General features: G+C 37.1%; 9 protein-coding genes and 3 non-coding genes across 17 annotated transcripts; 4 read left to right on the top strand and 8 right to left on the bottom strand.

Annotated features, from left to right (window-relative positions):
• Positions 1–352: 352 nt before the first annotated feature.
• LOC130499622 (uncharacterized) lies at positions 353–2,431 on the bottom strand. The gene is made up of 4 exons (XM_056993870.1): positions 2,237–2,431; positions 2,022–2,159; positions 1,842–1,931; positions 353–429 (listed from the first exon to the last, which is right to left on the bottom strand). The coding sequence occupies exons 1-3, from the start codon at positions 2,429–2,431 to the stop codon at positions 1,851–1,853; spliced, it is 414 nt and encodes a 137-aa protein (XP_056849850.1). The 3' UTR covers positions 353–429; positions 1,842–1,850.
• On the bottom strand, positions 375–1,403 carry LOC130499998 (glutathione S-transferase T3-like). Its single transcript, XM_056994684.1, has 2 exons — positions 751–1,403; positions 375–429 (listed from the first exon to the last, which is right to left on the bottom strand). Exons 1-2 carry the CDS (start codon positions 1,401–1,403, stop codon positions 375–377), a joined length of 708 nt encoding a protein of 235 aa, XP_056850664.1.
• An 808-nt stretch (positions 2,432–3,239) lies between the features above and the next one.
• On the bottom strand, positions 3,240–4,816 carry LOC130499677 (tetraspanin-15-like). The gene is made up of 2 exons (XM_056994001.1): positions 4,072–4,816; positions 3,240–3,734 (listed from the first exon to the last, which is right to left on the bottom strand). The coding sequence occupies exons 1-2, from the start codon at positions 4,696–4,698 to the stop codon at positions 3,411–3,413; spliced, it is 951 nt and encodes a 316-aa protein (XP_056849981.1). The 5' UTR covers positions 4,699–4,816; the 3' UTR covers positions 3,240–3,410.
• A 2,800-nt stretch (positions 4,817–7,616) lies between these two features.
• LOC108826884 (uncharacterized) lies at positions 7,617–8,786 on the top strand. 2 transcript variants are annotated; one of them, XM_018600228.2, is made up of 3 exons: positions 7,617–7,741; positions 8,064–8,296; positions 8,424–8,786. In XM_018600228.2, the coding sequence occupies exons 2-3, from the start codon at positions 8,080–8,082 to the stop codon at positions 8,651–8,653; spliced, it is 447 nt and encodes a 148-aa protein (XP_018455730.1). In that variant the 5' UTR covers positions 7,617–7,741; positions 8,064–8,079; the 3' UTR covers positions 8,654–8,786. The 2 variants fall into 2 exon arrangements, with proteins under 2 accessions (XP_018455730.1, XP_056849472.1); XM_056993492.1 differs by lacking the exon at positions 7,617–7,741 and adding an exon at positions 7,861–7,959.
• On the bottom strand, positions 8,664–10,569 carry LOC108826883 (probable myosin-binding protein 6). The gene is made up of 3 exons (XM_018600227.2): positions 9,838–10,569; positions 8,945–9,571; positions 8,664–8,877 (listed from the first exon to the last, which is right to left on the bottom strand). The coding sequence occupies exons 1-3, from the start codon at positions 10,297–10,299 to the stop codon at positions 8,854–8,856; spliced, it is 1,113 nt and encodes a 370-aa protein (XP_018455729.1). The 5' UTR covers positions 10,300–10,569; the 3' UTR covers positions 8,664–8,853.
• Positions 10,570–10,941: 372 nt separating this feature from the next.
• On the bottom strand, positions 10,942–11,136 carry LOC130500502 (U2 spliceosomal RNA). The gene has a single exon (XR_008939124.1). It is a non-coding gene; the product is annotated as a U2 spliceosomal RNA (small nuclear RNA).
• Positions 11,137–12,854: 1,718 nt separating this feature from the next.
• Positions 12,855–13,050, bottom strand: LOC130500514 (U2 spliceosomal RNA). Its single transcript, XR_008939135.1, has one exon. It is a non-coding gene; the product is annotated as a U2 spliceosomal RNA (small nuclear RNA).
• A 60-nt stretch (positions 13,051–13,110) lies between these two features.
• Positions 13,111–14,441, top strand: LOC108835588 (uncharacterized). Of its 2 annotated transcripts, none has more exons than XR_001946989.2 (4): positions 13,111–13,282; positions 13,491–13,712; positions 13,809–13,848; positions 14,165–14,441. XR_001946989.2 is itself a non-coding variant. In XM_018608822.2 (4 exons), exons 1-4 carry the CDS (start codon positions 13,280–13,282, stop codon positions 14,221–14,223), a joined length of 288 nt encoding a protein of 95 aa, XP_018464324.1. In that variant the 5' UTR covers positions 13,113–13,279; the 3' UTR covers positions 14,224–14,441. The 2 variants fall into 2 exon arrangements, 1 of the variants encoding a protein (XP_018464324.1); XM_018608822.2 differs by having other exon boundaries at positions 13,113–13,282; positions 13,491–13,676.
• A 2,093-nt stretch (positions 14,442–16,534) lies between these two features.
• LOC108835586 (protein MULTIPOLAR SPINDLE 1) lies at positions 16,535–19,759 on the top strand. Of its 4 annotated transcripts, none has more exons than XM_018608820.2 (11): positions 16,535–16,801; positions 16,936–16,993; positions 17,094–17,222; positions 17,321–17,392; positions 17,542–17,621; positions 17,710–17,758; positions 17,879–17,992; positions 18,088–18,280; positions 18,373–18,443; positions 18,714–18,918; positions 19,401–19,759. In XM_018608820.2, the coding sequence occupies exons 1-10, from the start codon at positions 16,571–16,573 to the stop codon at positions 18,905–18,907; spliced, it is 1,191 nt and encodes a 396-aa protein (XP_018464322.1). In that variant the 5' UTR covers positions 16,535–16,570; the 3' UTR covers positions 18,908–18,918; positions 19,401–19,759. The 4 variants fall into 4 exon arrangements, with proteins under 4 accessions (XP_018464322.1, XP_056849896.1, XP_056849897.1 ...); XM_056993916.1 differs by having other exon boundaries at positions 17,088–17,222; XM_056993917.1 differs by having other exon boundaries at positions 16,536–16,801; positions 17,088–17,222; positions 17,336–17,392.
• Positions 18,488–18,559, top strand: TRNAM-CAU (transfer RNA methionine (anticodon CAU)). The gene has a single exon. It is a non-coding gene; the product is annotated as a tRNA-Met (tRNA).
• LOC108827453 (F-box protein SKIP1) lies at positions 19,702–21,016 on the bottom strand. The gene is made up of 2 exons (XM_056993920.1): positions 20,532–21,016; positions 19,702–20,458 (listed from the first exon to the last, which is right to left on the bottom strand). The coding sequence occupies exons 1-2, from the start codon at positions 21,014–21,016 to the stop codon at positions 19,870–19,872; spliced, it is 1,074 nt and encodes a 357-aa protein (XP_056849900.1). The 3' UTR covers positions 19,702–19,869.
• A 63-nt stretch (positions 21,017–21,079) lies between these two features.
• LOC108835584 (uncharacterized) lies at positions 21,080–22,663 on the bottom strand. Its single transcript, XM_018608818.2, has 4 exons — positions 22,264–22,663; positions 21,804–21,874; positions 21,487–21,727; positions 21,080–21,401 (listed from the first exon to the last, which is right to left on the bottom strand). Exons 1-4 carry the CDS (start codon positions 22,567–22,569, stop codon positions 21,201–21,203), a joined length of 819 nt encoding a protein of 272 aa, XP_018464320.1. The 5' UTR covers positions 22,570–22,663; the 3' UTR covers positions 21,080–21,200.
• Positions 22,664–23,191: the final 528 nt, after the last annotated feature.

Genomic DNA, 23,191 nt, shown 5'->3' with positions numbered 1-23,191 from the left:
TAGAAGAGTGATGGGAAACTATACTTGTTGTTGATTGTGTTGTTGGAGAGAAGAGTGATAGAGAGAAGAGTGTTGTTGATAGTGTTGTTGGAAAGAAGAGTGATAGAGAGAAGAGAGGTGTTCGAGAGATGAGTGATAGAGAGAAGAGTGGTAGTTTTCTTTATGAGTGATAGAGTAAACAAACACCCTGCTTTATATATAGAGTTGGCAGAGTCATCAGTACATAGCCGATACAAAACAAAGAAAGAAGACAAGTTACCCGTGAGCAACCAAGACAAGTACAAGTACAAAGTACAAAGAGACAAGTTAATTGAAATGAAGTGTAGAAAGAAACAAAAGACTACACTTTCCCGTGAAACACAACCACCATAAAGCTAATAAACATGTGCATTCCCTTCCTGCCATACAACTTCAACTCCAGCCCGTGACCTGCAAGATAAAAGAAAACAAAATTATATACTCATGACCACAACAGCAAGCAACCAACATGAAGTACAAATGAACCACGAGATCAACCAACCAAATGAACCACAATATCAAGCAAACGAATGAACAACTTAAGCTATCATATTATCCAAATGAACCACGAGATCAACCAACCAAATGAACCACAATATCAAGCAAACGAATGAACAACTTAAGCTATCATATTATCCAAATGAACCACAACAGCAATCAAAGGAACAACTTAAGCTATCATATTATCCAAATGAACCATAACAGCAATCAAACGAACAGCTACCATATTACCCATCGCAAATCATTTCAGAAATGAGTTTCTCCATGAGGGTGATTTCACTTGCAGTTAGATGGGTAGGGTCTTTGGCAAGGAGACGCTCTAGCAGTTTCTGTTGCTGTATATCCTTCTTGACAGCAAGCATGGCATGTATCTCATCATAACCTTGCCTCTTGCGTTTGGCTGCTTTGCAAGCCTTGACACCAGGAGGCCGAACCTCTGCACCTTCTTTGGGAACACCAAGTGATTTCCATTTCTGATCGAACCGAAGTTCCCTCCAACAATGTTCAAGTGTGAACTTGATGCCAATGTCATTGAAGAAGATGTCATGGGCAGCCTTCATGACATCATTCTCGTTTTGGCCACTCGCTTGCTCCCTCACTGCTGCTTCATAGCAGCCCACAAACTTGCACACCTGCTCATTGATTCTTCCCCACCTCTGCTTACACTGACTCCACTCTCTAGGGACGCCGCCACTAAGCTGAGGGCTGGCGTTCACGTAGTCCACAATTCTCTTCCAAAAAGCTCCAGCCTTCTGGTCAGTACCCACGATTGCATCCTTGCTGGTGTTCAACCAAGCACTGATGAGCACAACGTCTTCTTTGGTTGACCACTTGCGTCTTTGATTAACGGGAGAGGTTTGGGGGTTTTGGGGAAAAGGTTCCATTCTTGTTTCGGTTTGGTATGTGTGTGGTTTAGAAGTGGATTTGTTATGTTTTTAAACTACAATTTGCAACTACATTTAACTCTAACTACCAAACATTGATCACACAACAACTTCATTTAACTACAACTATCAAATCAGTCGAGACCATTATTTAAAGCTCAGTACTATCGGTCTTAATCACAGCAACCAACCAACAAACACAATAAATTTATGGTAATTTTTACAAGTTCTAGTTTTAGCTTCTAGTTTAGTAAACACAACAACTTCTAGTATAAAGTTGTTCTTGTAGTTTAATTTTAACTGAACTACAAGTAGCTCAGTTAACGTTAACATATTAATAAAAAAAATAAACAGAACGAGATCATCACAAACAGCATCACAAACAAAGCGAGGAATGAGAGCATCACAAACAAAGTGACCAATGAGATAAGACGGTACCTTTGCTTTTCAATCGAAGCAGACCATCTCCAGGTCATGCACCTTCACAGTGAGAACATCGAGCAGACCAGAGAGGCTTTTAACATGTTCCTGGACATGGAAACAACAATGAAAATGAGTTAATAACTAATGAAAGAGCAACAAACAATAACCATTACAATACAATGAATGATCACTAACCTCTAGAGACACGATCTGTTCATTGAGGATGGGCACCTCCTTGATAACCTTCTCAGCCTCCTCCAGCCGGCTAGTCAGCCTTTCGATCTCCTCCTGTACACCAATCACCCAAGGCTGACGGTAGTGGAGCCCATCAGCCTTGGTAAAACCATGTACTGAAATTAAAAACAGAAACAAAATAATAAGAGAAACAATAAACTATGTTTGTTTTTTACCTCGTAGTTTATGCAGGTGAAGAACCGCTTCCCAGGAAGAGTGTCGTGCTCCTCTTTCCTCTGAACCTCACCAATCATTCTCCCACCGCAGTAACACCTTTTTGGAATACCATACTCTGAATCCGCCACATAGCCTAATGAGTTGTTGTACTCAATGTTCCTCTTTGCGTCTCTTCTCTCTGCTGCGGGATCCATCTGTAGCAGAAACACAAACAAAACTCATTAGCAAACTCATAAAAGTTTAACAATGAAATCAAAACGAATCAATAAACCACTTATGGACGATTTAAAACCATCAAACCAAACCCACACAATCGATTAACAACCCTAACCTAAAACCCCCAAATCAATTTGCAACCGTAACCCTAAATCCCCAAATCAACATCGAATTCCCGATTAACGAACCCTAACTGGATAAATACAACCCCGATGACGATAATCGAAAGCCCCTACTCGATTTTGAACCCTAATATGAAAACCCTAAATCGATTGAGAATCCTCGAGACCCAAAACGCTTCAAAATTGTGGAGAATCTACTCAATACTGACCTGAGCTTGTGGAGGGGACCGTTCATCGTTGATTTGATGGTCAAAAGCTTCGGAAATCGCCGTCGCACCAGAATCGCCTCTCAATCGCCTCAGAGAAACAAACCCTAGCTATCGAAGAAGAAAAGAAAAATGAATGGTTTGGTCAATGCTTCGCGTAAACTCGAAAACGCGGGGCCAATGGGTTACAAACACGTGTCTTGAACCCGGCTAAGAACGGATCATGCGTAAGACTCGGGTCACCGATAATAGCCCATTTTTGATTTATTTTTCCCTGCCCGGCCCTATGAACCCGAGCCCATGAACCTCTTAAAAACCCCCAATGGGCATGCTCTTAGGACAATGAAAGAACAAAGTGTCTTCAATGTTTTTTTTTTTGCTAAACAAGTGTCTTCAATGTTGATGTCCTTTACTTACATTTGATTTTATTATAGACAATTTACTTTGAAGTCCCCTGATTTAAAGATAAAACAATGGACCAAAGAGCTATCTTAGGATTCTGAATCAAACCACTTTATTACAAAACATCTGCTTGAGTACTAAAACGAATGAAGAAGAAAGATATTATTTTACCACACAGAAAAAGAAAAAAAAAACTCTCCTAATTAGAAAGACCATCATGATGATGATTAACCCTTGAAACGTTCCCAAAAGGTGGCCAAGAAGATCAAGAGGTGAGAGATGAGAAGAAGAATGGAGATGACTATCAAGAAGACACCTAGCTGCCACCATTTCCTTCTTACAGATCTTACGAATCCTAACTTGCAAGACCTACAATCATAACACAACACGCTCCAATCGTTCCTCCACAGCTGACAGTCACTTAGTCTTCCGACCATGCCCCCGTACAGCACCTCCGTCTTCAATGGTTGTCCCTCGTCTTTTCTTCTATACCAAAACGTCGCGTTTAAAGTGTCCATGTTGCATGTCTCTGGCGGCATACAACATCCATTCTGCAATAACAACAACAACAAAAAATCAAAACAACTTGTGCAATTAACCTACTAGTTTGAAGATCCTTTCGTACATGATCCTGTCGAACTATTTGAAGTCTTGTAAATATGATAGTATGATATGTACATTATTCATTTGATAATTTCATTTCTTATCAGTATTGCATGGTAGGTCACTTTGGAGTTTATAGACAATTTTAATAAATTTTTGTTTGGAATACATATACTAACTCTTAAAATTTCGTGTATTATGCATGTTAGAATGCACCGGATGCACAAGGCAAAATATGGTTATGAGCTCAAAGTATATATATATATATATCTATAGTGAACGAACCTTTATAGGTGGCATTTTTCTTCTATTATAAGGTTTATCGTTTGGAGATCCGTAAGCAAGCTCGTTGCATGCGCCTTTGTCGTAGACACACGATTTGATATTGTTCCAGTTCACATTATCCATCACTTTGAGCTTAAACCACGTCCCAGTCGCCGGAAACCTCCTGGTCTGCATCTCATTGACTCCGGCGTACGCCAAACCGATGAACAGCATTAGCAAAAGAATCACGAACATCACCACGAGTGCCGGCATCGGAAACTTCCGTCGGAGAAACAGAGCCACATTGCTGACGACGAACACGGCAAGGAGACCGACGCTAGCGATGGTCTGGATACGTGGAAGACCGAGGATATCTTCGCAGTCGTAGCTGCGCATGTAGAGGAGCCACACAGCGTAGCCTAGGAGTGTAAGGGATAGAAAGAAGGTGAAGATGGGAAGTACACCGATGGCGAAAAGGTTCATGATTGTGACCAACGTTCCAACGGGTGGCTTAACGCTCTGTGACTCCATTTGGTCGGAGGTTTTGGCTTCTGGTTCAGTCGTTGTTGTTGTTGTTACTACGGTTGCCGTGGCGGTGGCGGTTGCAGCTGGTTCCTCGACGGGTACTACTTGAGCACTATCAGCCATGAAGGAAGTGAAGGAAAGGTCTCTATGGAGGTGTTTTGTTTGACGGGAGGAATGTATTTGATTAAAGGAGAAAGATGATAAGTATATGTGTATGAGGGGGTGGATTTTACAGAGTCAAATGTAAGTTGGAGAGAAATCCGGACACTTTGATTAAGTACACGCTGATCCTGTCCGAGGATTTTGTTATATTCGAACCCTTTTTGGTCTTTTTATCATCACTATTGATTTATCTAAGAACTTTTAGTTATCCAAAAGTACATTTGTTTGTTTGTAAATTGTATGTGTGAATTCATTACTGCTTTACTCTTATCTTTTCACCTTATATTCATGGAGATTATTAAGCCAAAAATGCGGAATATACTAGTGAAACATTTTAACTTAATAATCTATAAAATAGGAGGAAAATATATATGTTTAAAGCTATTTTTGGACAACAGTACCAGCCATTCTTTATACATTTATTTAGACAAAAATAAAAAATTACCTGTCTAAATATATGTAACACTAAATATATAAATTATGAAAATCAGTACACCTACAATTTTTATCGGTTTGAGAACTCACGGTTTATAACTACACTACACTACACTGAATCGGTTTATGAAGATTTACGTCTTAAAATTATGTTTTCACCATGTTATGTAAGTTTTCTTCTTTTAATATGCATAATTATTAATATATCACTAGAGTTTAATCCGTGTCCACGCTGATATTAGTTTTTACATTTTAAACATAGATATCTTTTTTCATGATTAGTGTTATATATTTTAGATGTATCAATATATAACTAATTGTATTCAAAAGATACATACCGAATTGAGTAAAATAACTATTTTTGGTACAAATATCCAAATTTTTTCAGATCCATTGGTCATTTTGATATTTTTAAGTTCTTATACATTAGAACCAAACTCATCTGGCCTGGGAGAATCCAACTCAAAAAACCCACACATCTATTACATTAATATCCAAGTGGATCCTAATTTCAAAAACAAACAAAAAATTCGATACCCGAAAAATAATCAGTACCCTAGATGGATATCTGAATATCCATACCTAACTTATTTTGTAAACAAATAAAAAATATGTGTATATGTTTACTTAAATTAAGTGAAACAGAAAGAGTTTTTATTTTATATAGTAAGATGATTATATGGAGCAAAAAATTAAGTACTAATAAATATAATATATTTTTATTATTTTGAAATAAGTTATTATTTTGTTTATATAAACTATGTTTGGCTACATATTTTTTCACCGATTGAAATTATGATTAAAAAAGTTTTAGTAAAACAGACTAAATCAAACTTTTAACAATATGCAAAACCTAGTTATTTTACATTTTAATTTTTATAATTGGTAAAAATTTGATGTTTATTAACTAAAAATAAAAATGTACACTATTATTATTATGGTAATATAATTAATGATTTAATGTATTGTTAAGGTAATAAAATTAATGAAGTTGTTAAATTAAATGAACTATTATTATTATGGTAATATAATTATTGATGTAATGTATTTTTAAGATAATATAATTAATGAAGTTGTTAAAATAAATGAAAAATGGAAAGATAATTAATATAAAAATAAAAATTTGTTGAAAAGAATGTTAATTATATTTGTACTTCTATTTTAATAGAATATATATTATTTGGAATTCATATCCTAAAACATCATTGTATAAAGAGATCACCGAACCCCTGACCAAAACTAGACTTTTATCAGATATTTGATTTTAACCTAAAATGTTGAACAAATTAGAATAAGAACTTAAATTTTGGATAAGTTTTTTAGGCTCTCTAAAAAATTCTATGTCTTATCACTAACTAAACTCAGATCTAAACAGTGTTTCTGGCTGATGGTTTTGGCTCTCCAAACCACCGTCGTAGGGTTTATTTGTTCATTTATCTCATCCTTATTTTAGTTTGCATGCATTAAACCAAGTTTGAAAATTATCTGATTGTAAATCTAGATCTAGATATAGATCTGAAGATCTGGGATTTGGTGTTGAGTTTTGCTGGTGGTGTCATCTGTTATACAGCTTTGTTTATGTCTCCTCTCGTATGGTTCTGTCTCAGTTTTTGATCTGCATGTGGATTTTCATCAATGGAATGTTTTGTGTCAAAGACACAAAGCCAAGTTTTTAGGCCCATGAAAAAATCCAAAATGTACAAAATAATGGGCTGATACGGTCCTCGCAGACACACCACAGGTCGAAAACAGACACAAGACCTAGTGTCATTTGTTTTCTTCCCCAATCTACGCTGATTTCTTTTCCTCTGTAATTTTTTCTCAGTTTAAGCTTTTGCTCGTTGATCAGATCAGTTACGGAAGACACACATATTAGGAGAGCAACCTGAAAACGTTAATGCATGAATCTGTATATGCTATACTAAATTGGATGGTCATTGATTTCTCTGTTTATAGAGGAATTGATTTGATAAAATATATAAGTGGTTTGATGTCTTTGGTATCTTTATTATCTGTTCCTTACGTTGATACTTATGAATTATTAAACTTATCGAGAAAATAATAAGGAGAAAGGATTACAAAAAAAAGAGAGATGATCCTTTGGATTTATATACTACTATAGTTTAGTAGTCTGCTTGGTTCCCAAGCATCCCATTGTACGAGGCGCATGTTGAACCACAGTTTGGGTCAGTTATGTTTCTTAATCTTAAGTCGAGACTATTAATTCAACTTCCAAATTATTGTTTGTTAAATCATTAATCTATCATTAAAACACCTAGAAAAGTAGGCGAATTTAAATTTTTATTTGCTTTCCATAAAAGTAATGCGACTCTCGGATGACAATTGCTCTTTAACTTTTTTTTTTGTTTCCTTCCTTTTACTATAATACATTAATCTCTAACTAAATTCATATTTATCTGGGTAATGCATAGATACGAGTTGGTGATTATCGCATGTTTTAAATATATACAAAACAATTTTTTTGATAAGTTACATAACAAAAACATGGAAATCTAAAACCCCCTCCCCCTCCCTGGCTAAAACTTCTCTTCGATACAGAACAGAACAGGTTCGTCGAGTTTCCCTCTTTCCCATCTTTCCTTTTTTTTCCCTTATGTTTGATTTTGATTCCTAGCTACTGAATATCGAACTCAGCTTTGATTGAGTCTGTTTAATTAATATCAACCAATCTTTTTGAACCTTTCGTTACAATCATTCGATTTTGTTTTGTTGGTTACAATGGTAGATGCATCGATTCCGTGTGTTGAACGTCCCTAACCCTAAATTGTACCTATTTATCTTCATACCCAAGTTTCACCACGACTTTTTTTTCTTAAAAAAAAGATGTCTGTCTTGGGTTAATTAGTACACAATTTTTGTCTTCTTGTCAGGGAATACGTACTTAACATGGATCCGAAAGAAAAAGAAGACCTAGAAAGTTTAGTTAAGGCTAGAGAGTTGCTCTCGAAGCTTCAACAGCACATTGAGAAAGGCACTTCTGGATCATCAGCTGATTTTCAAAACCTCTCTAAAGAAATCCAACTTCATCTCATGAAGACTGCCGCCACCGCCCAGGTTCCGAATAATTCAGACCCGAATAAAGCGACGTCGCATATAAAAGATGGTTATAACCTTATATCATTTTTTTTTTGTCACAGCAACCTTATTTAATTTTATTTCAATACTTAAGCATTCGCTTGAGCTTATATGATTATGTGGTTAATTAATTTTTGAACTTTTGTTTTTTGCAGAGCTTGACAAGGTGTTTATTGTTGAGGAAGTTGGACACAAGTGCGACTTATGCGGGATAGACATAGCCTCGGATCCAGAACGGCCTAATGCATCTTTGCGCAGCTTACAAGAGGCGTGCGTGCTTGATTGTGGTCATGTCTACCACTTCAAGTGTTTAAAAGGCTCCACTCTTGATCTTGACAACCGTTCTACTAACCCTTCCTGCATTTTCTGCACCAGCTACTCCTAACTGAATGTGGTTCAACTTTTAAGATTTTAATATTTTTTTTTGTTCTTATATCGTAAGAACGTGTTCTCAAACAATGACAATGGTTTTTACATACAAACTGATTATGTTCTCAATAATCAGTTTCTTTTTTACATTCCCTTCAGTTACCACACTTAAGTAACTTAAGATGGGAGACTAGAACCACGGCTTGTAGCTTCTTTCTAAAGCCAGAAGTGAATCATGGCCTGTTCAATAAACAAAACCAAATGTTAGTAAGAGTTCTCTCACCAAGTAGGAAGAAGAGTGATTTACCTCTTGAACTGAGTTAAGGATTCCATCATCCTCGCGATGAGAGGACACAGGTGGAGTAGTTAGATGCAGTTCTGATCTCAAGATTCTCATCTCTGACTGCATTCCATTGAGCTGTTCTCGAATCTCCTTAAGCAAACTCATATGTTCCGCCTTGATACTCGTATCTCTCGGCGGCTTACTCACAATCTTGCCTCTGATCTGTTGTGATTCTTCCTGCGAGATGATAAAAAGGCTCTCCTTCGTCGTACTCGGAACCTCAAAGATGTCCTGAACATTAGGAGACTCATCTTTGACGGCAGAGACTTTATCAGGGTTCTTCATCATCTCCATTATATTGCTGACGTCACTCTTGGCTGACTCGAGTATAGTATTGCTGACCTGTGATACCAACGCATGCGACACAGACTCACGCTTGATCAAAGGCCATTTGGATTCCTTGGGAACATCTCTCGACTCTGAAATCTCTCGGACATGATCGTCTATTCTCCTGATCTGTTCCCAATAAGTGCTCAAGTCTTCTTCGCCTGGTGATGATAATGAACTCTCGACACCTTTCTTCTCCTCCTCAAAGCCTTCGTTATCAGACAAGAGTACTCTTCTTTCACTTGTCATGCCATCGAACGGGTTCTGCAACATAACAACTTTTAACCTTTTAATCTAGAAGCCATAAAAAACAAAAAACAGAGTCCTCTGTTTCATATAGGACAAAGAATCAGTTTGTTTTTTCAGTTATAACAATAATGCTTGAAACTGAAGAAACAAATTTTCTCAAATGATTTATTTATTTTAAAATCAGAAAAACAATCTGATGTCTAATCAGTAATTCACTATAAAACATATATAATTACGGCCTAACAATTTTTTTTCTTTTTTTTGAACATTGGTTTTATTACCGAAAGGTTGCGTTTCATCTTTCTCTTTTGGTTGAGACGAGAAGTGTCACCAAAGAAGATGAGATTCTCGGGGAACCTGTTCTCCACCACGGCGGGATCAGAGCAACCGAGGCTGAGTAGTTTGCAACGGTAAGCCTGAACCTGAAACTCGAGAGACGCGATCTCCATCTCCTTCTGGTAAATCAGATCTTCGAAGAGAGCCAGAGAGGTCTCCGCGTGGCACATCTTCTCCTCGGCCATTCTCTTGTACTGACTGGCCTCCATCTCCAGCGCTGCTTTCTCCCCCTGAAGACGTAGAATCATCGACAGGGCCTCCGAAGCAGCGGAGGAGGAGGCTTCGCGTTCGGCGTCGAGTTCTTGGTTGATTTTCGAAAGAAGCTCTTGCTGCGCCCACATGGTCTCTCTAACGCCGGAGGATTCTCCGTTGGGTCCGATCCCTAAACTCATCGTTCTCTCCACCATCTTCTCCGATCGATCACGAGAGTTTTGATGATTATGGTTGTGATGATCTATGGTTGTTAATGTGGGGATCAGGAAGGGGGAGATGAGATCGAGAAATGTATTTGGAGGTGAATCTCCGATTTGAATTTCCACCGAAGGAGGGGGGAAATGGTGGAAAAATCGGAGAATTCAGATCGACGAACGAAGTCGAAGGTTCTGTAATAATGTAGTCTTTTAATCAGCCGACCAAATATTTTGTCCAAACCGTCGTGGGACATATAATAATCATGCAAATGAGCTCTTTGCATTTTCTCGTTGAATAATTTACATGTGATAGTAGTATGTATGCCTTGAGTCTAATCACCATCCAGCCGACAAAGAGTAATGTTTATTTATCCAGGATTAATAATAATTCATGGTATTGTATATTTTGTTTATCATATGTTTGAAGACAGAAGAGTCAGTCATAATACTCGGATTCTATCAGAAGCCCAAGAGCTTGTTTACAAAAATATAAGGTTAATTGGGCCAGTTATCCCTTTGTAGTTTTTCAATCCGAATCATTAAATTATTTAATTGGACAAAAAAATTATGAAAAAGTCAAAACAATAGGAGTGCATAAGAGGCCCAAAAGACCACTTATAAAATTAGACTGAATAATTGGTGGGCTGAGCCAACCCGTGCAGTAGTGCAACGCATGGGCGACTCACGAAAGCCCAGACAGCAAGCTATCTTAACGGGCCTTCTCCCTCAAAAAATAGAGTTAATATCGTGTGGCCCGATGGACCACATATCAGATATTAAACTGATAAGAACAGATACTACACTTGATCTTAGCCAAAAGGCCGAGAAAGGTATGATTTGTTCAGCCTCGTGGCCTCTTATTTTATACTACTTCACATGTCTTCCATACTTGTTTTGTTAGCGATGTGGGACTTTAAATTGAGCAACACAAAACACTTTCTCTGGTTAGAAGGTCTCAACAACGCTCAACCGACAAACAATAAGTTTTGTGATTGTCACAATGCCGACACATTAAGAAATTCATTGAACAGTTTGCGAACCTTACCAAACTGAGACTCCTCCTCCCCCCTTAACTCTCTCGCTGATCTCTCTCTCCACCGTTGTGCTAATAGGCTCCCTGCAAAAAAAGAAGAAAAAAACACCCAGCTGTGATATTGAGAGTTCCCAATGTATCATTGTAGAAGCTACGGTCGTAGTCTTGACCTCTCATCAGTTATTATATGCCACCTCGTCAAGTGTTCTTTATTGAAATTTGTAGAGTGAAAAAAGAAAGTTTGTTCCATAAGCGTAATAGCTGAAGACACTTTTTGATTGATTTATAATCTAGAGTGAGTTTTAAGCTTTTTACTTGCAGATGAGTCCAACAAAGATCAATTCATTTAACTTCATTTGCAAAGCAAGCATAACGCCACGTATGTGCGTGCCACCAGAAGTTCATATGTACAGAACTAATACAGATTGATCGCTCCACGTGTGAAATATGTAACCTTGCCAATCAGTTAGTCTTTCTTAGATAATTGTTCATAGAGTCGATGTTCATGTAATGGTCTATTATAGACGGTAGTAATATAACATTTGATGATGAACAATAATGGTTAATAAACGTTAACTTCTAGCAGTCTGCATTCTGCAAGTAGTGATATGATGGACAACATACTCTGGGCCAAAGAGGTTTCAAACTTACAAAATGTTGACTTCAATACCTAGAATATTTTTAGGATCAAATACAACTTGCAACACTCTTTAAAGGAAGATGAAAGTTCACACTCTTTATTTTTTCTTGGACCTTTGAAGCTGTTGGTTGTAAAGCATTTCATATGTAGTACTCTTGTTCATTTTTGGTAATATATTCACATTTTATCTCACAAAAAAAAATAGCCAGGTACAAATTGAGAGATATCTACACTCTGAGTGAGTAAGCCAATGTATTGAACAGTAGAATCACTAATCAGTCTCAAGCCTTCGCTAGCAAAACTCATTCCCCATTGCATCGAACCTCCAGGCTCCAACCTCTCATTCGCATCCATCACATATCAAAGCAGCAAAAAGTATAAAAGATGAGAAGGAGAAAATCATTAAAAAAAATCGCAGGATAGGAAAGGACAAGAACCTTGCTTAGAGCAACGAGAGACTGTGCGTCAGTGTTTCATCAGATGGATTCAAGACTGATCTTATATTTTTGGGTCATTAACAAACAAGGCCAAGGTGCTGATCCAATTTATAAATATACTCTTCGGCTCCATTAATAAGGTTGATCAAGATTGGATAAATGAGGTAAAGTGACTGACCCATTAATGATCATAACAGTGTCAAAGACCCATGGACCAGTGATATTTCCTTCAATAGGGTTGTTATCGGAGGGGCCCAAAAGCAAAGACAGAAGAGTCATAAACATCAGATTCTATCAGCGGCCCAACAGCCTTTCTATAAATATAATTGTTTTTGGGCCAGTTAGCTTATTTATTGTATATTTTTTCTTCTTAGCAACATTTTAGTATGGTAGTCATAAGAGGCCTAAAAGAGATGTTTATAACAATTGGACTGAATAATTGATGGGTTGAGCCAAGCCCGTGCAGTAGTGCAACGCATGGGCGACTCGCAAAGGCCCAGATAGCAAGCTATCTTAAAGGACCTTCTCCCTCAAAAAATAGAGTTAATATCGTGTGGCCCGATGGACCACATATCAGATATTAAACTGATAAGAACAGATACTACACTTGATCTTAGCCAAAAGGCCGAGAAAGGTATGATTTGTCCAGTCGCGTAACTTCCTCTTATATACTACTTCACACGCCTTCCTCACCTCTTTCGTTAGCGATGTGGGACTTTGAAAGAGTAATACATAACGAAACACTCTCTTTGTATCAGCAGGTTTCCACGACGCTAAACCGACGATAGTCTTAAACCTAAGGCCAAACTGCACTTCATCTTCGTTACCTTTGTACATCTGAGCGAGAGAGCTTCTTTACATCGACAGATGGTATTCACATATATGATCCTGTTTAGTTAGTTTCATCCGATGAGTTTGATTTCCATTAGTACACTCGTACTTATTCGACCATTCATTCTGTGTTCAATTAACTGAGAAAGTTGAGAGCTTTTGCCATGTCAAAATCTTCTCAATTCTCAATAGTTTTACCGATTTCATCACTGTTTGTTAGTTATTGTATTGATTGGTTGTTTTGAAGGCAATGTATATTCGTGTGAAGCGCATGAAAGCCACTTACTTTATCCAATGCGATCCGACAGAGACTGTTCTGGATGTTAAGAAAAAACTGTTTGCCCTCATTGAGCAACCAGTTACCAATCAGCGGCTTATCTTGTTTTCTACTGAAGAAGTATTAGAGGATTCGAAATCTCTAGCGGAGCAGATGGTATCAAACATTCTCATTATATAATGTCAATGTTGGGTAATGAGTAACAATTGTTTAAAGTTTAAAGAAGAGCTATCTTATCTTACTCGTGATTGTGACATGCTACTTATGTTCTTTGTTTTCTCTGTTCAGGTTGAGAATGATGCAGTAGTGGCTCTGACTTTGAGGAAAGGTTACCCCCTCATATCCCTTTCCCTTATTTTGTTTTGTGGGTAGCACGGACTAGTCATAATGTTTTTATACATCTTGTTGAACTAGTAATCACAGTTTCCCTTTAAACTTCATTGATTTGTATTGAGGCTATTGAAACAGTCTCTAAACCTTTGTGGGGTGGATAAAGATGAATGTGATCTCTGTTGTTTTCTATCACATCAACTTTTATCATTTAGTCCTCTATTGATTGCACAACTGGCGACGATGCTGTTGTTTTGCATTCTTCGGAGCTAGTAATGGCATGATGAATTGCATCTCATTCTTTCTTGGTGCAGATGATAACGAGTTTGAGGATGTTGACATTGCACAGCCCGCCGACTTTGCAATCTCATGAAGAGTTTCACTGACAATGTATCAGGAGAACCCTTGCTTTTAACGGGAGAAGTATTCTGTTCGAACACAAGGTGGAGTCGCCTTGAAGTTTACTTGTCTCTCTCGCTCTGCTTTGTGTCAACAATGCCTCTTCAGTTGTTACAAACAATTGTTTCAAGTAAAGATACAGAGATGTTGTTGTAATTCTTTCGTTTGATATATCTCCCACATGTTTCCTAATCACTGTCCACAAAAAAAAAATAGACCAATCTTGAAAATTAGCTACTCCACTGAATCCTTAAACATATTTAGCAAATCTGCAGCCTTAAATCTTATCGAGGCTCCTATTGCATCTTAGAGTCCCTGTGAAAGTCTCATGTTATCCCCCTAAGATAACTTCCTAATTTACTTGCTAGCCCAGATCAGGTGTCTCTCTAGTAGCTTCAGCTTTAGAGTATTTGAATTCTTGGTGCACAAAAAAGGGAGTATTTGGAGTCTTGAGCATTATTCATTTCCGCGGACAGGAAAAAAAAAAAGCATTATTAAGTTCCCGGATTGGGCCTTTAAATCAACCGCTAGAATATATGGGCCGCCTTAAGGGCACTAATGGGCCTCTGAATAGCAGCATCACAATCTCTCTCTCCCGCGCAAGGAATCAAAATCATTATCATCCCAGAAAATCAGAACATTTTCATCTTCTATCTTATTAAAGCTGAAGTATAATTTCGGTGTGTTTGGATACTTGGATAAGAGTTTAAAAAGGAGGTTTGTTTGGAAACACGGATAACAATATTAAATGAGAATTGTTTGGAAAAAAGAATAGCAGTATATTTACTTCCTTTTATTTACACATTTAGTCATTGCATTTATAAAAAATTAGATATTTCCTTTTTGTAATTTTTTTATTTACAGATTTTACCACTACATTTAAATTCAATTAAAAATAATTAATTATAATTCCAAACTTATCTAAACAAATTGATGTCTTCATATATTGATCATTATTAATATGTAAAATTACTATTAAAAAAACATTTCACTTATTTTAACCAAACACATAAAAATATATATATATATATTTTTTTTACAAAATCAGTTAGACATAAACATTCGGATACCCATTTAGGTACGAGTCGTTTCTTTCGGGTATAGTTTTTTTGGGTTTTGAAATTTCTTTTTATTACTTCCTTTTTGTGTTTTCTTTATTTATAGATTCTACCATTGCATTTAAAATTAATTTAAATTAATTAATTAAAATTTCAAAAATTATCTAAACAAATTGATATTCATATATTGATCATTATTAATATTGTAAAAATATTAGTAAATAAAAATTTATATTTAACTTCATTTATCCAAACACATAAAAATATTTTCTATTTGTTTACAAAATCAGTTAGGCATATACATTCATGTATCCATTTAGGTACGGGTCGTTTCTTTCGGGTATATATTTTTTGGGTTTTGATATTTCTTTTTAGGTACTTCATTTTTTGTATTTTTTTTATTTACAGATTATACCACTGCATTTCAAATCAATTAAAATTCATTAATTACAATTCCAAAACTTACTGAAACAAATCGATATTCATATATTGATCATTATTAATATTTTACAAATATTACTGAATAAAATTTTATATTTCACTTAATTTAGCCAAACACATAAAATATTTTTTATTTGTTTACGGAATCCGTTAGAAATAAATATTTGGGTACCCATTTAGGTACTGGTCAATTTTTTCGGGTATAGATTTTTTTGGTTTTGATATTAGGCCATTTTTGGATATAAATTTATGTGTGAGTTTCAAATTGAATCCCCCGGGTCTGTATGAATTTTGTTCTAATGTATAGGAAACTAAAAATGTTCAAATAACGAAAGTATTTGAAAATGATTTATATTTGAACAAAATATAACGGCTGCACATAACAAAATATTAATATAAAAATACTGTATACTTGCATTCAAAATCAATTTTTTTAACAACAAACTATACAAATATTTTTATTTGTATAAAAAATGAAAATACAATAATTTAATTAATATAGAAATATGTCACATTGTTTAAACAAAATATCAATATTAAAGTATTATACATTTTGCATTCTAAAATTATTTATTTTAGTAACAAGCCAAATAAATATATTTATTAGAGAGAGAATAAAACAAAGCCAAAAACACATAGTTTACGAGAAAGACTCTATATGTCGAACTTATTATAAAGAATATTTTACTAAAATAAATACATTCAATAATTACAAACAAATAATATATTTCATAAAAGTGAAAATAATACCCGCCCTTTCAAAATCTAGTTTATTTTATATATTGAACGAAATTAGTTAAGAGCGTCGTCACTCACTCACTCATGGAGAAGGAAGTTGCTCAAAGAAAGGAGAAGGAAGAGTCACTGAGACTGGCGATCGCTGTTTCTCTGCTACGATCGAAGATCCAGAACCGTCTATCTTCTTCCCTTTGCGATGCTCCCTCCGAAACCGATCCTCTTCGCTGGAAACAGAAGAACCGTCGATCGTCTTCCTCTACTTCCCGTGGCGATGCTCCTCTCTCCGAAAGCGGTGCTCTTCGCTGGAAGCACAAGGTCCCTTCTCGAATTTGTTTGTGTGTACTTGGGGGTTTAAGTGATTATCGTATCTGATTTTCTCTGGAATTTCTAGGGTTACAATGTCGATTCTTATTCGTCGTTTGTTTGATAGTTTTCGATTTTGAAATTAGGCAAAAGAGAGGAAGAAAGAGATTATCAGACTACAGGAAGATCTCAAGGATGCTGAAAGTACTATCATTTTTTTTTTTTTGCAATTCGTTGATGTATTTAATGATTCCCAAAAATGGTGAAACTCCTTTTGATAATTTCAATTTCCTGCAAGTTTTAGGTTGTGATTTATTCCCAGGGAATGCTTCTTGCAAGTGTTATTTCTTTGATAGCTTGGGAGAATGGCGGATTGGAGAGGCCTCTGAACGGAGGTTTAACGATGCTCTTCGTCGTAGATTTCTCAGAATAGGTCTCTTTCCCATGCTCCTCCTCATCACTCTTGTTGTTTTTAACAGTTTTGTATTTATCCTTTTTGTTACGTGTTTGTGGGGATTATTAACTTATCAGCTTGTGTTGTCCTAGCAAGGATAAGGGGGAGAAGGAAATCAACTCGACCATCTCAAAGATTGCGACTCTCAGGTTTTTGTTCCTGGCCTTCACTCACTTTCAGTTTCCTTTATACATTCTATACAACACCATACTTTGATATTACCTAGATGGACTTGAAAAAAAATGAATGTATGTAACCAAGTCTCATTTTTTATTTGAATTGAAACCTTTGACTGCAGAACCGGAATATGAAGAAGAAGCAGAGCAGCTAAGGATATCTATTGATTTTCTCCTGGAACTGTCCCGTGCAGACTCCAATGTTAGGCTTTATTGCTTAACTTTTTTTCTGGTAATATGCACTCTTACATGCTTTGCAGCTTTGAACACGCTTTTCTTCTGTTCTGCAGGACGCTAATTTCAGCAGCTGGTCACATCAGGCTGTAGATTTCATATTAGGTAATATTATTATTCAGTCTCTTAACTTTCAAACAAATAATTTGATACACGAGCTGCAATTCCTTTAACTGGAAGCCTGCGTTTGCATTTACGATCATATGCTCTTTTGCCATGCTAAAGCTTCGCTGAAGAAGCTGATATGGATGGGGAGAAACTTGGAACTTGTTGAAGAATCTATTAGTTCCATGATTACACAGTTAATCGCAGCAATGTGCACTCCTTTTAAAGGAAATGGTAACTTTAGCTGTTTAGTTGTGATTTTAACTGTGTTTATCTTTCTGGTTATCATTTCTCATATTTGCTTTTTGTGTGTTTACAATATATTGTAGAGGTGAAACAATTAGAAACTAGTGTTGGGTTTTATGTCCAACATCTGATCCGTCAACTGGGAAGTGATCCATACATTGGACAGCGTGCAATATTTGCTATTTCTCAGAGGATATCCATTTTAGCGGAAAACATACTGGTCGTGGACCCATTTGATGAATCATTTTCAGAGATGGATGAGTGCATGTTTATATTGTAAGTGTTTCAAAAATTCTAATGAGAATTTGTTTCTGTAATACATCATACATCGGACTGCTGATTTGATTATGTTATCGTTGGATCTGCAGGATACAGCTAATTGAGTTCCTGATATGTGATTATTTGTTAACTTGGGCAGAGAATGAAGCATTTGAGACTGGTAATTTAAGTATTAATTGTTTTATGTATGCTCTTCTACCAACAATCAGAGTGGCGCAGCGGAAGCGTGGTGGGCCCATAACCCACAGGTCCCAGGATCGAAACCTGGCTCTGATAAAATTTGCTAATTTTTTTAAAATTTTTTTTGTTGTTTCCCGAATTATATGCCTATATGCCGTTATCTATTTGTTTCCATTTCTGACACAAATACAACTATAGATGGCAAAAAAGATCACAAATGATGCTGAGATTGGTTGTGTCTGACCTGTAGTTGTGTTTGAGGAGTGGATATCATCAGTAATCCATGCGAGGAAAGCAGTAGCTGCGTTGGAAGAAAGAAATGGGTTGTATCTTCTTTTCATGGACCGAGTGACAGGGGAATTAGCTAAACGAGTTGGTCAAGTCACATCTTTCCGGGAGGTGGAGCCAGCCATTTTGGACAAAATCTTAGCCTACCCAGAATGATACCTTCCCAGGTTAGTAGCATCTAGCAAATAAAAGCCTTATATATATTTTACTGGAAACCTATTTACCCATAGTTCATCAAAGAATAAGTGTGCGGAAACCAACTTGCTTCACCTTGTCTTAAAAGTAAAAGTAGTTGATCAGGTAATTATGTATATCGTGATCGGCTTTGACCTTAGGTTGATGATCACTTTGTGATATTGGACGCTTAGTATTTTAGCGAGTAAAAATCTTTAAATTATGGCCGCCATAGGCTCCACATGGCACTATAATGTTATCTTATCATTACATTGCTCAATCATCCCACCAAATGTTACTGAATTATATCCATTTAACAAAAAGTATCTTCAACTTTACCCCTCTTCTTTATAATCAGAGCAGAGGGGCAAAACCTTATCCTATCTTAGAGCAGAGATGGGTGACACCAAGCGCCTAGTCATCATATCTATCACTTCACTCCTGTTCTTGTCTCAGTTTCTTCTTTTGTGTTCAGGTCATGTCGATGATGAAGTCGGTGTACCGAGGAAGCTTGGAGTTTTCATAAGAAAAAGTAGAGGATTCGGATACAGAGGGCGTCCACACACCACCACCAGATCGGCTTCTGCAACACTTCTGCCAGGCTCCTTCCATGTTACTGCTTGCCTCGCCTCCTCTTTCTTACTGTCTCTCCTTCTCTAGCTTGTTTATGTGTTTGGTCTGTGGTTTTCTATTTAACTTACGAAAATTGATGTAGTAGATAGTATTGTTCCTTTGTAGTGTCAACAAGTGCTCTACGTGTATAAACGTCATGTAAGTGTGTACATTTTGAATGCTTGATATTGTGAACTTTATTTACAGTTTGGTCTTTTCCAAGGAAAATGCTTGATTTAATTCCTTCATGTGGAAGTTACATAAATAAAACGCACAATAACAACAACCTATCGGTTGCTTTATTACTTAACATTACGTAGTGTATGAACAACTCAGATCCTCATGGATTGTATATCAAACCTCTCGTCATAAAGCCTCCAATGTCCGTACCTCTCCGTCTGAGCCACCACATCCCCCGACCTCGGCACATAAACATCTGGCTTCTTCACCTCCTTAACCCCCTTCAGCCTCGACACATTGTTTGCAATGTCACGCCCTGACAAATGCACACACCCAAACAAGTCCAAATACTCCAGCTTCGGACAACCCTCACATACCGAAGCGAGTCCTTTCGCAGACAATCTAGAGAACTGAATCTCTAAACGCTCAAGATTGATCATGTGTTTCCCGATCGCCTCAGCTTCCGTGTCTCCGTCTTGAGGACAAGCGTCTAAATACTCTGCAGGAACAACAGAGCCGATGTGCCGAGACGACGAATCAGACCAATCCATAAGGTTGCGTTTCAGCGTCGTGAGGTTAGGACAGTTTCTACCGATCATCACAAGCGTGTCGTGAGATATCTCGTGACAGTAACTGATATCTAGCTCCTTTAGACTCCTACAACGAAACGCTATCTTCGCCATAGATGCGTCCGTCACGCGAGGACTGCTACTAACCGCGAGAGACTCGAGATTCGGACATCTAACAAGATACAAAAACCACAAAACTCAAATCAGTGAGAACAAAGAGATGCTCTGATGGAGAAGGATTTTACCTATCGGCAGCGTAAGAGAGAGCGTGGTCGCTGCAATGGCGTACACGGATCTCGGTGAGACCTCCGTCGCTCCAATCGACGACTGATCGGACCATGGAATCTATCTTCCGCTCGAACTCAGAGGACCACCACTGAGTCGACTCGGGGTACGACTCGAAACATTTCTCCAGATCGAAGGTAGACCAGAGATACGGATCTCTGCAAGCGGCTAGCCACGATTTTCTGACGAACATCGGTCCCGTCCATCGCTCCTGAATCGTGAGCCTTGAGATGATGTTTGTGAGTATCTCTGGAGCCAATCCTCCCCAAGCGTCCATAAGAAAAAGGTTTCTTTTTTCTCTTTTTTTTGTATTCAGACACCACAAACAAGATCGGTCTTTGTGTTCGGTAAGGAATTTAAAGTTTACACGAAAGGATTGTTTTCCGACACGTGTGAGCATATTCTGACCGTTGATTTTGTTCCTGGACTTTTGGATCACTAACATCTCATTTAAGAACGACACGTGTCATTATACAAATGTCACTTTCTTAAGTCGCCACTTCAAGAATAGAGAACGGATAAGGTTTTTAAGTAGATATGTTTTCGACGGAGAAGATAAAAGCAAAATAAAGCAGCTACATTGATGATGTGGAACTATGTGACAAGATGGTTTGACTTTTTTTGAGTAACTAGACTCTGAGAGCTGCTGCAGCAGGATCGTGCCACGAAACTTTCCTCTTATTTGATCCGTTTCCTCCGTTCCTGCAAGACGATAGCTTCATCTCTTTCTGCTGCTGCTGCAGCTGCATCTCGATGCTGCTCAGTCTATTACTTTCTTCCACTCTCGTTCTCTCGTTGTTCATTGCTTCTCTTTCTTCCAATTCTTCTCCCTGTAATTAATATATAAGAGGTGGTCAAGACTAAAGACATGTTGGTTTCTTTGTCAACCTTATACGAGTGAAAAAATGTGCTTACAGATATCTGGTTTAGATCGAACAACGGAACTCTCTTCCCAAAAGTGGTTTTGGTTTCGTTTACCGAGTGGTTTAAGTCGGGAAGTGAAACATGTTTGGTTTCTGCTTCACTTCTCTTGTTAGGAGACACTTGCGTTTTACTCTTCTTCCCACCATTTGATCTTCCTCTGCCCTTTTTAACATCTGGTGACTGCATAACAGGCTGGTCTTGTCTCAAATGTCTGTATCTCCGCCGAAGAAATCTGATAAAAAGACAAACACATTAAGAACATAATGCTATATATATTGTCAGAACATAAGAATATATATGTTATGTACCGGACTTCGCCCATTAGTATTGACTTTCTCTCTCGCATACTCTGTAACTTCTGTCTCATTGCTTCAGTATCCTTGTGTGATCCAAACAAAACAGTGAAACATATTATTAATACATAGAACCAAAGGTGATCTCACTAATATGGACTCCAACAAGGCTCTCTATATCTCATCCTAGAAGTATATGTTTTAACAAGACACTCTTCTGATCAGCTTAAGACTAATATAGATTTGAATAACTAGACATAGACAATAAAAGTAAGAGGCTTTATGTTTGTTAAGGAATCAATTAAGCTTGAAGTTTCTATCTTTCTCTTTAAAAAAAAAAATTAATTCAGATCAGAGTGAAAAGAAAAAACAAATCTTGAGAAACATTTTCAGATCCAGAGAGAAAATAGACCAGACCCATAAACTGAAACTTGATTTAAACTCAAGAAGAACAAAAGAAAAACAGAGTTCTTACCATGTGCAGTTCTTGATAATCTTGCATAAGGCTATGATGGTTAAGTCTCAACTTCGGATCCTCAAAAGGGTTAGGGTTGGGAGAAGTTCGCCTCATCAGATGAACGCAAGATGTGTAGTTAGTAGTTACAGAATCAAAGAAGGAAAAGAGGGAGAGAGATGGAGTTGGATAAGCTCTTGAAAGAAGGAATGAGAAGAGAGATAGAGAGAGAGGAAGGTTCTGGGTTTGGTGGTGTTGTATATCTAGTATCAAAGGGAGAGGAGAAGTCAGAGAAGGACAAAGAAGCAGAAAAGAAGGACACATCATGTTGTTGTTGCTGTGAGAGAAAAAGGGAATAAAATAAAAAAACAATATTGCTTTTTCTTGGATGGGTGTTAAGACCAGCAGTGATGAAGTGAAGATGGAAGCAGACTTGTTAAGTGTGTAAAATGACTTCTGCACTAAGTTTTGGTGTTGGGTCAAGAGAAAAAGCAACTTCCTTTTTCTCTTTTATTTTTAATGGGTCTAGTTGGAGAAGTCTTGAGAAGAGACGTCTCTCTTTTGTTTCGTGTTCCATTCTCGTCTCTTAAGTTTTATGATCATTCAAAGTTCAAAACTGGGTCCGTTGAAATGAGACCGATGAGAATGGAGGTTGAAATATAAATCTCACGACTTTATTTATAGAAAAGTCAGATGGTGGAAGAGAAAAAGATATATCCCCTATATATTAAAGGAGAAGCATTTTTAAGGCTTTCCTTAAACGATTTTGGTGAGAATGCATGAGAAGGTTCGGATCCACGTGTCACTTTGTGAGGGAGTTTAAGAAAAATGGAACATTTAATTCTTTACTTTGTTTCCTTATTTGGTTCCATAAGAAGAAACGTAACCCATTTTTTTTTCATTCATGCGAAACACTTTGAGGATCCGAGTGCAGCACATTGCCAATGGA

Source organism: Raphanus sativus, chromosome 9 (genome assembly GCF_000801105.2).
Source record: "Raphanus sativus cultivar WK10039 chromosome 9, ASM80110v3, whole genome shotgun sequence".
In the NCBI taxonomy this organism is placed as follows: Eukaryota; Viridiplantae; Streptophyta; class Magnoliopsida; order Brassicales; family Brassicaceae; genus Raphanus; species Raphanus sativus.
The sequence above is the reverse complement of the archived record's forward strand: the minus strand, read 5'-3'. Positions and strand labels throughout refer to the sequence as shown.